The 15,612-nt window shown below is 39.8% G+C and overlaps 1 protein-coding gene across 2 annotated transcripts in view; it reads right to left on the reverse strand.

Annotated features, from left to right (window-relative positions):
- Window positions 1-13,006, reverse strand: part of rnf24 (ring finger protein 24) — a 28,530-nt gene extending 15,524 nt beyond the window's left edge. Inside the window, exons 1-2 of one of the 2 annotated variants that reach the window (XM_069665930.1) lie at window positions 12,523-13,006; window positions 1,073-1,222 (exon numbers count right to left, since the gene is read on the reverse strand). In XM_069665930.1, the coding sequence (XP_069522031.1) occupies window positions 1,073-1,215 (143 nt within the window). In that variant the 5' untranslated portion in view covers window positions 1,216-1,222; window positions 12,523-13,006. Of the gene's footprint in view, window positions 1-1,072; window positions 1,277-12,522 lie in introns of those variants that run through there. The other variant, XM_069665929.1, reaches the window with a different exon arrangement.
- Window positions 13,007-15,612: the final 2,606 nt, after the last annotated feature.

Below are 15,612 nucleotides of genomic sequence, written 5' to 3' on the forward strand. Positions count from 1 at the left end.
CATAATAATGTACATATTACTGTTTGTGTAAACTTTTCAGATGGAACATTTCCAATTGTAGAATAGAAGCTACCTTCTCCAAACTGTGCTGTTGAAAAAAAAATGCCTGTGAAATAACAATCAGCAAGAAAAATACAAAAACACATTTATTAAAAAAGGAGGGAAAAAAACACAATTTTACTTTAAAGCAGCCTTAGCTAGAAGCCATTATGACCAAGTGCCATACAGTTCAAATTCAGGGTGCAGATATGTTAAAAAAAGATAAAAGGTTGGCAATAATATTAAGGTATTACTTTAAGAAACATCAGCACCTGACAGTGAATCTTGTTTCTGTTTACAGCTACAATGAAGTAGTACATGAGGGGCACTTTTTAACAAATAATTCATGAGCCAAAGTGACCTAAAATGAACAAGGACGTGCTATGAGGACAGTTGCATAATGCAGGCTGGGAGAATAAAGACTCAGTTCTTATTATAATTTCTCACATGTTAAGTGGTGCTCGCAGTTTGTTAGTCAGAAAAAGGTACACTATGTTCAATGTCATCACGCTGCCTTTCTAACCAAATGTGCATGAATTACAAATTTGGGTACATTTTTAATCTCAGGTTTAGTTTTCAGGGAAGATAAGCAACAATGGTTGGAAATCGACTGTTTAATTTGTGATACATTTTTGCCTCTTCAAAACAGCAGAAGACAAAAAACATTCATGGTTGCAGCACAGCCCAACTTGCTGTGGAGGCTACTTCTTTTAGACTGACAAAGAAGGATTGATTTTTCACTGTCACGAGTTTTTGGGGGGGCTCATTAATTATGATATTGGATTGAAGCATAGATTTACACACTAGCAGATACCCAATCCAACTTTTAAGGCTGAATCTGAGGCATTTTGGATGCTGATATTTGTATCTGAACAACCCCTTTGTTGCTTCATTAAATAGGCAATGTTGCCCTGCCAAAACGAGCCCTGCATGACACTTACGGTCACAAACACATACAGCAAAGCAACAACAAACAACACAATACAAATCTAAGCAGAGCTGAATCCAAAGTTAAAAGGTGCATGGATCTTACCTTATTAAGTAGCAGCAGAAGAGGAGGCTGAGGATGAAAACAAAGATGGCTGTCCCAAACACCACAATGTAGATATTAAGGGGAAGGTTCTGGAACCCTATATTTGGCATCCTGAAACTGTAGTGCGGGAAATCGGAGCTCATGGATAGTCTGTATGGAAAGAAACAAATGACGTGTTGAAAGCATGAAAGTATTTTCATACACTTCAACGCACACTGTGGTCGAAACAAAACTGCGACTAACACCACAACAAAGGAAAAGTGAAACTTAATTTTAAGTTCCACTTTCAAATTGATTTTGCTTTCTATCTTACAGGATGTTGTTTTTTTAGTGTGGTTGTACTGTTCGTGTTGTTGTTTCACCCATTAACATGCAACAGAATACTTTTCATGATACCAATGTGATAGGGACTTCAATGAATACAGAAACAAAACTAAACAGCATCTCTGTAAGCGGAGAGAAACCCTTGAGTTGAAGGTGCTACACAGACCTGTTTTTCCTCTACTCACAGGCACGTGCCACTAATTAGAATTATTCAGTAATCCCCCTAAACTGTATTTGTAATAGCACTGAGTTTAGACTCCTGCCAAGGTGGCACGTGCACCAATCTCTGACAAAGCTTGACCCTTTCAGAACATGAAGACGGGCTCTTTGTCCCACAGAAACAAACAGATGCTTAAAACATTTGAGTAATTAAACAAAAAGGTATGTTACAGAGAAATATGCACAATTACTATTCCTGCACAGCTTTTCAAAACATGACAGTCAACGCCGCAATAGTTGTAATTGATCATTCAACCACCAAACTAACCTCACAGCTAAGACGCCTTGACATGAGACAGAATATCACGTGTGCTTCTTCAGAGACACACGACAGTGCTCTCACATGATGTCCTGATGAGAGAGTGTGTTGGGCTGGAGGTTGAGGGGATCGGTTTGGGAGGGTAACTGTTGGTAGGGAGGGGTTTACATTTGTGGTGGTTTAATGTTCTAATTAAATAAGACAAGTGTTGTTAATAATTAACTTTAATGAGATGTTTTTTTTATTCATGTCTAAAATTCAACTTTGTTATTCAAGAGAGTGAAAAAAGTAATGTTGGGTATCCAACACTCATGAGAAGGTACATTTAATTACCATTAAAGCTGGAGTTTTTGTTCATATCATCATCATTTATTTATTTTCTTTATTTAATTGTCATTTAGTTTCTTCATTTTGCTTTTATAATTATAAAAACACAAAAACTGTCCTTTGAAAAACTGATTCATAAAATCCAAGTATCTATTGGTCAAGTGCTCTTACACAATACACCAAAGGGACATGACTAGACATGCCCACCCACAGTGTGGGGGAGGGGAGGACAGGAATAACTTTACTCCTTTGGGATCCTAGTCCTGTAACCCTCTCCTTCACCAAACACCCAGAGCTTCATTCCTCTACACTCCTACGGAAAGTGGAAAGTTTTGTAGGTTTCGTTGAGGCCACTGACAATCCTCCATTGTTTGTGATAACACCATCTGTGCATCACAGTCAGCCTAAGGTGTCTGAGTATGCGGAAACTTTTCTCAGCCTCAGAAGCCTCTTTATAACAAACTCTAGTCAATACTGGCAGTTATGAAGGGCGGCCTTAATGTAGCAATGAACAGTGTTCCTGCTAAGACACCTGGCTCATGATATCAGAGAGCGGGGTTGACAGGATTAGTAACTTGACTTTCTCTTTCCAGCATATGTTCCTGAGTGTCACTACGACTTCAATATTATCAGATAAGCTTGCTTCAACCTCTGAAGGACAAACCTTCATATGATAATTACAAAGAGCTCTGACCTCATAGAAACTATGCAGCCACTGATATGCAGCGGCGAGGAGAATGGATGAGGGCAAAGAGCTTAGACAAGTGATAAAATAGTTTGCTACCTTGAAGACATGACGGAGATGAGTATAACAAACCCACAAGCACCCGCAGCTCCCATGAAGAGAGAGAGTTGCTGTCAGAGGCTCCAAGAAATAAATATCGTTTGAACCACTGGTATGAGACCCACGAATTGCCTTCAGGATGTTGTACATGGAGCCTGAAGGGTCAAGGTTATAAGGACACATTCAATCAAAAGCCCGTACTCTGAGGCCTGGGATGATCCATGATTCAGCCTGGGTCTTAACAATACGAGCCACTTTAGCTACTAATTTTCCCAACTTATCTAATTCTGTTAAATAATATAATTTTAATGGTTCTGTGTTGCACAATTCAAATGCTTCATGCCAAACTCAAACCCTGCTTCTCTCTTGTTTTTCCCTTAGAAACACAGCCCAGACAAGCTCGCCTTGATCATCTGAACATACAAACATGATGAGGAGCTACATGTCACACACAAACTAACAATTACTCTGGGGACACATGAAAGCAACACAATAATCTCTCACTCACCAAAGTCGGTAGTTTAGCCATAATAACCATGATATTCAAAGGATTCTTGGCAATTTAACTATATAAAAATCAATTCCAAGCCATGAAATGGAGTGAATGAAGATAACTTATTACTAGCTTCCTGCTTGTTACCACACTAAGCATTTACTCTTTAAGTGCCTTTACTGTTACTAGTTTAAAAAAAGAAGTACTGGTGCCAACTGCTGTGGACTGCCGGTGAACATAAACATACCCGAGCGGCGCCTTCATGCTGAAGAGGAGAAAAGTCTGCAAAGATCGATAACAGAGGCCCTACAGAAGCGACATGACCTTGTCCTTGAGAGCCTTGTCAGTGGGTTGTCTCCTGTTGACTCTTTTGAATCATTATTTACCCCGATCACAAACGCTCTAACGTCAAACTCAAGCCCTGCTTCACCCTCAGACTCTGTTTGGTTTCTCACTCAACGTCCTCCGCCTGCTTTTCTTAGGTGCCAAGATGCAGCGGAGCAACATGCTTCACACACACATACACATAAACAAACACCTCTTGAGAAATCTGAGACCAACATACCAACAAATCATCCTACATAGTAGATAGTGCAGTAAGAAAAGGGGACTCATAATGAAGTCCAAATAACTTCAAATAACTAAGCTATGTGGATTAATGTGCACGGTTTCCGATCCGAGGTCAGCAGATCAGTTTATTACAGCTGTGGCTCCACCGAAGCTGACATGCTCCTGCAGCATATTTCAGATGGTGGTAGACATTATTGATAGTGACAACTAGATCAAGGCATGTGAGGAAAGGCTCTGAAAGTCATCTTCGTTTCAAAAACACCAAACATATTTTGTAATATTCTGTGACTGTACATAGCAAAGCCATTTCCAACAATGTTATTCATTATGCGTGGAAATGATTTACATTTTAAGAGCTAGACAAGGTAAGTGAACTCCGAACCATTCCCTATCTGATCAGTGTGAAGGGTCAGGATAAAAATAGTAGGGCTGGGAGGGCCATGTTGCTTTTTAAAATTTTCATGTGCTTCAAGATCATGCTGTTTTAATCATCAGATAATTTTCTTTTTATCCTTCAATACACCTCTTAAACAATTCTGATACGTATATTGTTCTCTCCTTTGGGGTTTCTTGGCTTGTTATTCAACTCACCTTAAGGCTAACATCATGTGCGAAGGGGATCAATCTTTAGAGTTTGTTGTAACTCAGCATAAGAAGTCATAAAAAAGTGAAAAGTTATCTGCTCCAAGAAACCCCGACTGCAGCTCCTGCATCAACTAAAAAAAAAAATCATGAGTCGGTCACTGCTATATGCTGTTGATTGTACAACAAATACACCACTGAAAAATGCCCATGAACATCATGTTCTTGATTTTCTATGACACATCCATCCAAAATTATGGTGCTGCTATGACAATAAACGGGTTAACTCCCACACTGAACTATAACCTAATTCCCTTGCCAAAGGCAGCTACAGCAGGACTGAAAGACAAACAGTAAGTCCACTATTACAGTGCTAAGGACAGCCTTAGGTCAGACATGTAGGTCATTTAGGTTCCATGAACTAGCGATGTGACAGTATGCCTTTGAACGCAGGTTCAACGCATTGACAGGTTTAAAAAGGTTCCTCTTAGAGTAAGTCCTCTGCTCCTACAGAGGGCTGCCCCCTTCATGCGCTGCAACACGCCACAGTATCAAGATTCACTGACATAGAGGATCTTGGGTTCATCAAGTGATCTAGAAATCCAACTCCTTAGCGGTAAACAAGACACATACTGTACCAGAAAAAAAATGTTTTTGGGGTGTCATATCGTCAAACTCGGGGGTCTCTTTCAAATGGATCAACCTGTACTTCTAAAATGCCACAATGAGAAGGATATCAACGAATTCACCAGTACACTTAGACAGAACATCTAAGCCAAGGCTAATTGAAGCTCCTCTGGCAGCCAGGAACGACTCTACATCTTAAAAGACAATTAATTCTGGGTTTAATTTGTCACCCATCTGTATTTTCCAAGAACAAAGCGTCTGCCTGCCATGATGTTAAAGACTAACCATACTCGTGGCTTAGCAGATAGCTTCCTGTGCGTCTAAAAATATCTTGTTGCCCCACTCCCTCTGAAACTGAAGGGCCCACTCAGGACGAAAGCCAAACCTGCACGCTTCAATGGGTATAAACCTAGTTGTGGAAATAATGTCCAGTGAGGCAAGTGATTTAGAGATGTAAGCTAGTTACAAATGAGCTGTATTGTGAACAAGCCCACATGGACGATAAGCCTAGGAGTGTCCAAACAGCGTTCAGGGTGGATGCGATGACTTGGCAACAAGCAGCGTCTTCTGCTTTGAAAAAGGGCAGATGTGATTTGCATCAGCTCTCCTCTTCCCAGTATTTCAGCCTCCATCTGCCTCCCTCACTCACACATTTTCACATGGCCTCACCCTATTACATAAGCAGCAACGAGATCATGCACCACGCTTCACATTCATAGGAAATGAGCAAATCCTTCTTTGCAGTCGTTGCGCATGGTTTCCCGTGGTGCGATGGAACAGAAACAAATCTAAATTTCAGACTTCTGTGACATGAAAGAGTGAGAAAAAGCAAAAGGAAAGAAGTTTACAGTTTGGTAGAAAAACAAGGTAAAAATGAAGCATTTATTCTGGCCACAAACCTTTTGCTATTATATAAAGGGGGCAGTGCGCTTGCTAAAAACAGAGATTTTCCTTGCAACACATATCCTAATAATTACTTAAGATTCAACACATACATAAATACATGAATGCACACCGGGGGCAGCCTTTCAAGCATCACATATAGTTATCCAAAAAACTATTCAGAAGTCTAACATACAAGCTATGAAGATATTCTACCAACAGTACGCGTTTCATTAACAGTAAACAGAACTATAAGCTGCTGTGGTGCACGTGTGGGGCCTCTTAGCTTCATCTGAGGATAACATCACTCCTTACCTGCCTCACTGACGCAAAACAACTCCCCAGTATTACACTTTTCCCTCTCTGGGCTTGTAATAGTTTCACTACAACCAGCCAATTCTTCTGAGTATTTATTAACCCAGACTACATCACTTCCCTGAAGGACCGTCTGTTCTAGGCCAATGATTCAGCACTTATTTGGGTAACGAAGTGGTTTCACTTTGACCTGGGTCATGTCAACCAAGAGTGCAGACGTTTTTTAAAAGGAAAAATACATGTCGGTTTAGTTCACAGGACATATTGGACAACAAGACTTCTGACCCTTTAAGTGTCACCAAAATTTGAGAACTATTTTGCCACTTGTGGTTAGCCACTTACACTTTAGCCTGACAAAAAAAGATAAACTCATGAAATCATATGATGGTGGTTTACAATAGAAACATGTTTTCAGACAACCCAAGAACCGTCAAAACATCTGAACAACTAACCCTCCCTTTCTCCTTCATTACATAACTAATTCTTCGTACACCGATGACTGTAAAGCTTCCTCCCTCCCTCCAGTCCTCCTCTATACCTTACTCATAATCAATAGTGGCTTAACCTTTAGTAGACACATCACATAGACAAATAGGGATGATGACCTCTGGACTCAAGATTTTTCATATATCTGTCATGTGAAAAAGTGTCATGCAGCTGATGAGTTAAACTGCTCTTTGTCTTGTTCGTTTAATGCACCAGTGTTCTTTAATATCCTCCAAAATCTTTTAAGCATTTCTTTTTTTAATCAAATATAAAAATCCCTTTCAAAAACAGCCCCATAACCTCAGCTTGGTTCAGGAGTTTCTTGTGATCAGCCCACAACATCCCTTTCACAAGATGCTGTCCAAATCTGAAGTGGAAATTTCCACTAGCAGCCATGGCCGGCCATGAGATTTGCACATCTGAAACTTAATATGCCAAAGGGCAGCAACAAACACCAGGGCCTCAGAGGCAGAGCGAGGGACTCTTTAAAATGTGCTGCCTGTGGTAAATGAAATGCTCACATTCATATGAGCAGGTTTCACTGGCCTTTCACATATCTCACAGTCCATGAAAGCATAAAGACTTCTAGTTAAAATCTTTTAGAGAAGCGAGTTCAATCATTCTTTTAAAGAGAGAGAAAGAAATACACATCAGTCACAGATCATACAAAGTACAGGCATGGGATTCAGCTGTCAGAGACGAGTGAAGACAGCTTTAAAAGGCTCTTTTCTCTGTTTAAACTGAAAGATGAAGCAGAGTTGTATTATTCTACCTCCTGAGAGGAATGAAGATGAAATTTATTATCACGCACCCCATTACTTATGAAAGTAGCCAACAGTTTCCACTTCTAGCCCTTAAAAATGCATCACGAAAAGCTTGTTTTTCCAGAGTTGGGCCAAGTTCTGCAGTAAGTAGGTCGCTGTAGCTATAACTCCAGTTATGGAGAAGTGGGAGGCACAGGACCGCAGTGGAGCGGACACAGGCAAATGAATGCAGGCTGCTGATAGAATTCCAATAACTGGATATGCATGTAATTCGTCTGCATGTGCCGTCCAGCACTTGCATACATTTATTCACAAGAATGCATCAAACCTTGGCACATACTAGATGGTCCATGTGTTGTTGACCTCAGGCACTGGGCTAATGTAATAAGTGTCAAGTGTTGGGTTTATCATATCAAGACTGGAAATCAATACAATCTGACTTAACCACAAGCATCAAAGCAGCATGTTAAAAAAAAGAGTCACCCATGAAAAATGTAGTGAATGGTCCAGACATAAGAATACATTGATTGACCAAAAAGCGGACGGATGGACCGACAGTGGAGTTTCAATTAGCACTCCCCCTTTTCAACTCTGTAATTATCAAGAAACCCACTAAAACTAAGCTCTGAACACGGGGAACTCTATTCCAACCGATGGTCGGGTATGTCGTTTTTAAGGGTCGGTCCCCTGTGGGCAGTTCATCTCTGAGAGTCCCCAGAAGTGTTTATAATCAGATCTTATAATGAAATTAAATAAGTGACTGTTTTTGATGATTTTTTTTATCATCTAAAATAGATATTAGACATTAAGATTAACAAAAGTTGCCAATCACAAGTTTCCCAAGCCTTAAGATTTGAAAACTACCAACTGCCAAAAATGTATTTGATTTAGAGTTACTGCATTAAACTTGGGAAATTAAGCTTCTCCTGTTTTGTGGGGCTAATACAACACATAGATTAGCATGACAAATAGAGTATTTTAACACCAGTGATGAAACTGTAACATCAATTGAAAAAAGCTCAAACGCAGCTCACTAAAAGATGAAAAACATATAGTGGCAATAAAATTAGACTATAAGTAATTATCTATAAAATGGGACAAAAATGTAATGTTTGTTATGACCTATATTTGCTCTCTCTCCCTCCCCTTGAAGCCCATCATTCCTCAGTGGACACTCACAGTAACACAATCTGACACAAACAAGAGGAACTGACACACACAGCTGTCCCCTAGCACTCTTGTCCCCACTACATCCAGTGCCACTACAAGTTATTTTTTCACGTTCAAGTAGCTAGTAGTCACACTCACACTCCTCTAAATAAAGATTTGTGAGTTATTCTAATGGAAATTAAAAACTGTATAAGATCATATTGAAATGGTAGTAAGCCCATTACTATGAGACTTATTTTCACCGTTACCCGCGTTAGAGGAACCGGACCCTTGGTCTACAAATTGCAGGGTCACAGTCACTATAAATAAAAGCTGTAGTCATGTGAGGGTGAGTAAGTCAAGATGAAAGATGAAAACAACATGAGCTAAATATAAGTCACATCAGCTCTTGGGGTTATCAGCTACTGACCTGAAGCAAATAAACAAATAGTCACCGCAGCCAAAACGGAGCATATAAAAGGTGGCGAGTTCACAAACTTTGAAACATTCCGATAGGGCTGTACAATATTGGAAAAACTGACATTGCAATGTCTTGCGAATTTAAAAAAAATTCAGGATACAGAAATTGCAAGCTTTGATGATGAAACCTCAATAGGAATTAAATTTACATTCACAGCCTTTTCCTGTGTGTGGAGATTTCTGCTTTGTTGGTGAATGATTTGCATAATTACAGGTCTTTAAGAAAAACAAATTAGACACACATTTATCCTATACGTGCTCAGCAATGTTCAGTTAAGTAAATGAGACACTAGTCTGTCTTAAATATTTTATGTAATGCGGTATTTAAACTCTGACTGCTTTCCTCAAGTAAGTTCCCTACACCTCATGAATGCCCACTAAAGCTCATTTCCTCTTAACTGGAAAATTACACAACTGGTATTAGTACATACAGCATGAAATCACATTCCCATTGACTTGAACCTTTGTATAAGAGTGTTCACAAGGTGTTAACTTCTTACCAGTAATTCCTTTCATTATATAAGTATACATGGTAATATTTGGTGTCAATACACACAGCTGACCCCCATTTTTCCACACTGTCTTAAACCTTTTTCAAACCTAAAAACCAAAACCTATCCATTACAGAAGCCCAATGTTAAACCTACATTGATCCATTGGAATAATAACTTAATCAACATAGGTTAATGAAGGAAGGCCTATCGCTAGAATATGGTCCAATCTGCAAATCAACAGCTGTTAAAAGATCCATGATGCTTCTTTGGCAGCACAAAGTAATCAAAAAGTAGATGATGAAGTGTCTTACAACTGAAAAAACCTACTTAAAATTATAACCTAAAAATGACCTGATGCCAATTATTTGCTACTTACGTTGACATATTTTTGACTGGGGTGATTCATTATGAGCTTTTCATTGTGTTTTTATTCTGTTTAGTAATTTCTGCATTTTCTCTCCCTATTTATAAGGACGATAGTCTTTCAACGTGAACGCTTCAAAGCTGCCAAGACGACCTTCAAAAGAGCAGACATCTACTAAAGGATACAATAGAGATAGGGATGCAGAGATTTATCACTCAAAGCTGTAGCTGACCATGACCTTGTTGACTGCCATCAAGTTATCAACAAATAAGATGACATTCACCAAAAGCAGTGTTGCATCTATTCTACAATGGCTAAATGTTGTGTTGGCAATCTCTGTTTGGACAACAGTAGCTAGCTAGCATACCTAGCTGCTGATTTGGAAAAGAACATACAACCCTGGCGTGATGCACGAGTGCAACAGCTGCAGAGCACACTTGTGGTTTGTTTTTAAATAAAAGTGATAGAAAATGCTGGCCATAGAGAAATTAACAATGTTTCTGAGAGTGTTCAAGGACATGAAGTATGTAAGAAATGTTCAAATGACATTCAAGAGGAGGCACTTCAAGCTAGAATAGTTACACATCAAATCGCTGCATCAGCTATCGACCAAGGTGTTATCTTAAAAATCATTATTGGTCCAGAATTTCAGGGGTAAATCCCTTATTTGTGCTCCACTTGTGCAATGTTTAACCACCTCAGCTCAGGCTCAGATCGTGGGAGTGCTAATACTCATATTGACAAGCATCTCTTGTCTATACCAATTCTGTCTATAATCAGAGCTCAAGAAATCAAGATCACGTATTCCTCCAAGTTGGACAGGAGGTACAGTCATGACTACAGTGTCGTGTGTTATGGTATCATTTTCAGTGATCAGTGCACAGAAAGTTTATCAAATTTGAACTTCTGGTGTGGTCAAATAACCACTGACACAGTAGTGCACAGTCAGAGGTGGGAGAAAATTTTTTTGTGACATTGTACATTGCATATTATTATTTGACAGCAGTTTCCACAGTAAGGTTTCAAATATACTAGCAGCACCTTCAGATCTACAACTGAGTATCAATATTACTTTAACCAGAAGGACTGCTTATCAATTTTTGAAAAAACCATTCCAGACATGATGTTCAGTCATGTGCACAGGGGCGTCAATGTTAGCACTCGCAGGGGTCACAAGTTTAACAAACTTTAACCTTTGGTGCAGGCCACTATTCACCGCATACTGTGCAAATGCAAGACTCAAGCTTTTCAACAAACCTCTGTTTGCCTCAGTGGGCTTTACAATCTGAACAACATATGATATACTCTATCTTTAGACCACTGTATGAAAGAAGAAGGCTAAAAGCAAGGTTGTTTCATACTGTGATTTACAGATCCTGTCTTTAGATGGTCAATCATGACGGATTCTGGGGAGGACGTTATATGACCTTGCCTTTCATAATAATGATTGCTAAACCGAATAACTGGAAAATCTTTCTGCATGGTTCAGAAACAACACTACTTTCTTATCATGTAGCATTTTGTTAAATTGGCGACCACAAGCACTATTTTTCTTTGACATACAACCTATTCAGCCTCATACTCGAGCTGCTGCAAGCCAAACCCCTCTCTGGGGATTAGCGTGTTTTAGCTCAGGCGTGTTACAGCCCACACAATGCTGCCACTGTTGACGGAAACACAGAGAAAAGCCCTACTGTTTCCCCACCACGCGTTTTCACAATAGTGACCGCTGTGTGGATAATAGTGAAGGGAGTTTAGGTTTAAATCACGGTGGCTTCTCTGTCAGTGCACCTCACTGAAAAGCACTGACATGATTAAAATGAGCGCTTATACCGGTGATATGGCACCATTGAGCCAGGTGACTTCTGAACAGTCATTGGCTGCTGTGTCAGCTATCTCTAATGATTTCACATAATGTTATCTACATAAAGGGTAAGCTGGAATCGTTCCGTTGTCGCTAACTTTAACCAATTCTTAGTGTGTTTGTATCTTCACGTTCAGCACGTACGGGTGATAGCTGGGCGTGGGCTCGCGAGCTAGCAGTGTTAACGGCTAACCTTAGCCTTAATGTTACTTAACGTTATCTGACAGCAAATTACCCACACACATAATATATCAAGTAGTGTGAGGTCAATTCATACACATTGGCATGTTATTCCAATAAGTCTGCAAACATTTTACAACAGCTGACAGGCTAAACTACTGAATTCACAATACGTTGGGCTGATATTTTACTTGAATGACGACGGCATCAGTCCTTGTTGCCAAGCACGTTCATTATAACCGTTAGCAGGTCGCGCGAAAGGGTTAAAAACAGTACCGTTCACTCACCAGCGATTCCCCAGTAGTATGTTCTTCGGTTGTGTATTTCTTCACAAACTTGGGATGCTTGATGGCTTAAAAAGGCGACAAATCGACTCAAACTGGAAGCGAAGACTGTCCTGGCAACAAAAGCCGTCTTTATTTTAACGTAAGTTGACCAAACCGCTGCTGCCGCTGCAGGGCGACCTCATCACACAGCACCCCGCCTGTGATGTTGACGACCGTCTTGGTTGTGGTTAACGGGGACCTCGCTGGGTCTTAGTGGGAAACGGAGGCAAAAAAACTGTAGTGGGTAAATGTATGTTGTTGGCAGGGAGGTGGGGATCCCGTGTGGGGCTTTCTCTTCGTGATTTCCCCAAAAACGTCGTTGGCAAAAGGAATCGTGGTTGGCAGTCTGCACGGTCCGCACGTAAATGTTTGCTAGCCCACTACCACCAATAGCTATGTCCCACCTCCTTCTTCTCCCTGTCCGCTCAGCACACACGCAGACCGATGCGAGTAATGCTGCGGGAGGTTTTGAGGACAGCGTGTACGAGGGGAGTGATGCTGGCATGAGAGGGAGGGAGGGAGGGGATGCTGCACATGGTCACGTAGCTGATTGCAATCCTGTAAAATTAGTGTTCAACTAAGAACCAATCAGGGGCATACTGGTGCTTTAAATGTGGTGATGCTAAAAGATACACTTCCAGAGAGTCTTTTATCTCCATTAAATTAGTCAATTTAAATTTGCATAAATTAAATTATAATAAGGGAATTCATTTAAAATAAAATATATGATATGAACGTAGGACAATAACCAATGTAACAAAAGATTGTATTGCACATTCTGGGAATAATATAGGCGAACTTATCTAAATTAGCCTATATTATTCCTAGAATGCACTACAGTTTTTGTTGATTTGTCCTTTATTTCTGTATATCCAATTACATTTTTAGATAGATAGATACTTTCTTGATCCCAAGGGAAATTTAGCCATCCAGTAGCTTACAAGACATATGACATCACACATCTGTCACCCCAACCCCCCCCCAAGAAAATAATAAAATTAAAGACAAAATAAAATAAAAATAAAGGCTATTAAAAAATAACAAGTAAACACTGCAGCATTGGATATTAAAATTACAGTTATACACTGCAACATTGAGTAGTGGCTGTACTTTTAGGCAATGGCATAGGGTGTAGCCTGCTTTAATTTAAAAGTGAAAGTGATAGCTACTAAAGAGGGTTGTTATGTTAATGAATAGAGGGCTTAGGTATTCTGTACTGAAAAGAACTTCATTCATTTCTATCATTAAACACAAAAAGGATAAGTGTAAATTTCCTCACCATGAGGAAACACCACTGGTTCTAAACTGGAACCTTTATTTTTTCAGTGTAGTTGTTGCAACAGCAGCAAACAGTGTTTACTCACGTCTGCCTGCTGTAGTGAACTGTTTGCTGTTGGTCTTTCTCAATGAAGATGGTGATGACTCCTGCCTCTTTCAGTGAGGGGAGGAAAAGTCTGGTAAAGAGAGTCAGACATGGCGGTAATAACTCAAAGTATATGAGTTTAGAAGTCAGGGCTATTTTTATCCTGGGATTTAGTTACTGTACAATTCAGGCAGTGTCAGTTTGTTCTTAAACATGTCATGTGCCACGTGTCTTTCTGGAGATGGATCAAAATATGTCTACACTACAAAGATAATTAATATATGCCCATATGCAGAATAATGTAAACTTAGTTTCAGAAATATTTCAAATTAGGCCATTCTACAGGATAAGGGACATACGACAACTCTTGAAACTTCATTAATTATCATTATAATCACAACATTTATTATATGAAAGTGTTCATTAAAAAAGAAAAAACTGTCTACTGTGACAAAATTTAAGTCAAACCTTGTTCATTGAATTTTATTTCGAAACAAATGAAGTAATGCATGAAGGTAATTTGATTTTAGTCAGAGGTGGAGACAGACAGGAAACAGACATATTCACAGACAGACAATCAAGATCTGTTTTAGACTATTGAGCCGATTAAATTAGCTCTAAATGCTAAAATACTTGGTTTAGTCCTATCTTTTAACACCTGAATATAGACATTTACGTCAGCTTTGAGAGACTGTGTGATCTAATTTGCCTGCTGCATGTAGACTAACATGTCCACAATGTCGTTTTATCTGACTCAAATTAGCCCAAGGTTTCTTCAACAGATGGGGTGCATCAACTTCCCCTCAAAGAGCTGCCCCCATCCAGGCTGACACATCACTCTCTAGAAGTAGGTTTAACAAAAAATCAACACACTTTCTCAGAACTTTGAACATGAGAGAGCAACAATTGGTCCGAAGTGATATAATAGATGAACTCTTGTTATCTGGAGTGTCAGTTAATGGGAAGTCTTTTTGTCAGATCTCAAATGTCCCATTAGCATTATGGCTTAATGTAGCCTGATAATCACACTGAATTTATTACATTAACAGGTTCTGCTGATGAATAAAGAATCTGTAGGCAAGTGACATTTGTTCTGGTTCTGTTTGTAGTCCGAGTAGTATCGTTTCAACGGCCTTTAGTTTTGGTTTGTCTGTGTGGAGAGCAAAGGAGGTTGCACACATAACATCCGTAATGCAACCCTAGAACTGATGCCACCCACATGCGAGCGAAGATAACAGTTAGCTTTTAGACGGCCTCACTCCAACTCCATCCTTGCTGAGTTGCTAGTTAGACAGTCAAAGGTAAATGGACTGCACTTATAAAGCACTTTTCTTGTCTTCCGGCCACTCAAAGCACTTTTACATTGCATGTCACATTCACCCTTTCACACACAAATTCATACACAGTTGGCAGAGGCTATGCAAGTGCCTTTGGGAGTAATTTAGGGTTCAGTGTCTTGTCCAAGGACACTTGGACCAAGGAGCTGGGAATCAAACCGCCAACCTTCCAATTGGGAGATGACCGACTGTTCCACTGAGCCACAGTCGCCCTGTAAAAAATGCAATTCACAGAAAAAGACGTTTTATTTTATCGCTAACCACTACACCTAAACCTACGAAAAGTTGGCCATCCCTCCCAGAAGCTAACGTCGCCGGACCAGAGCCGATGAGTCCCAACATTTGACTTAA

Source organism: Semicossyphus pulcher, unplaced genomic scaffold, assembly GCF_022749685.1.
Source record: "Semicossyphus pulcher isolate SPU_LCO1_2020_fin unplaced genomic scaffold, fSemPul1.0.p SCAF_17, whole genome shotgun sequence".
Lineage (NCBI taxonomy): Eukaryota > Metazoa > Chordata > Actinopteri > Labriformes > Labridae > Semicossyphus > Semicossyphus pulcher.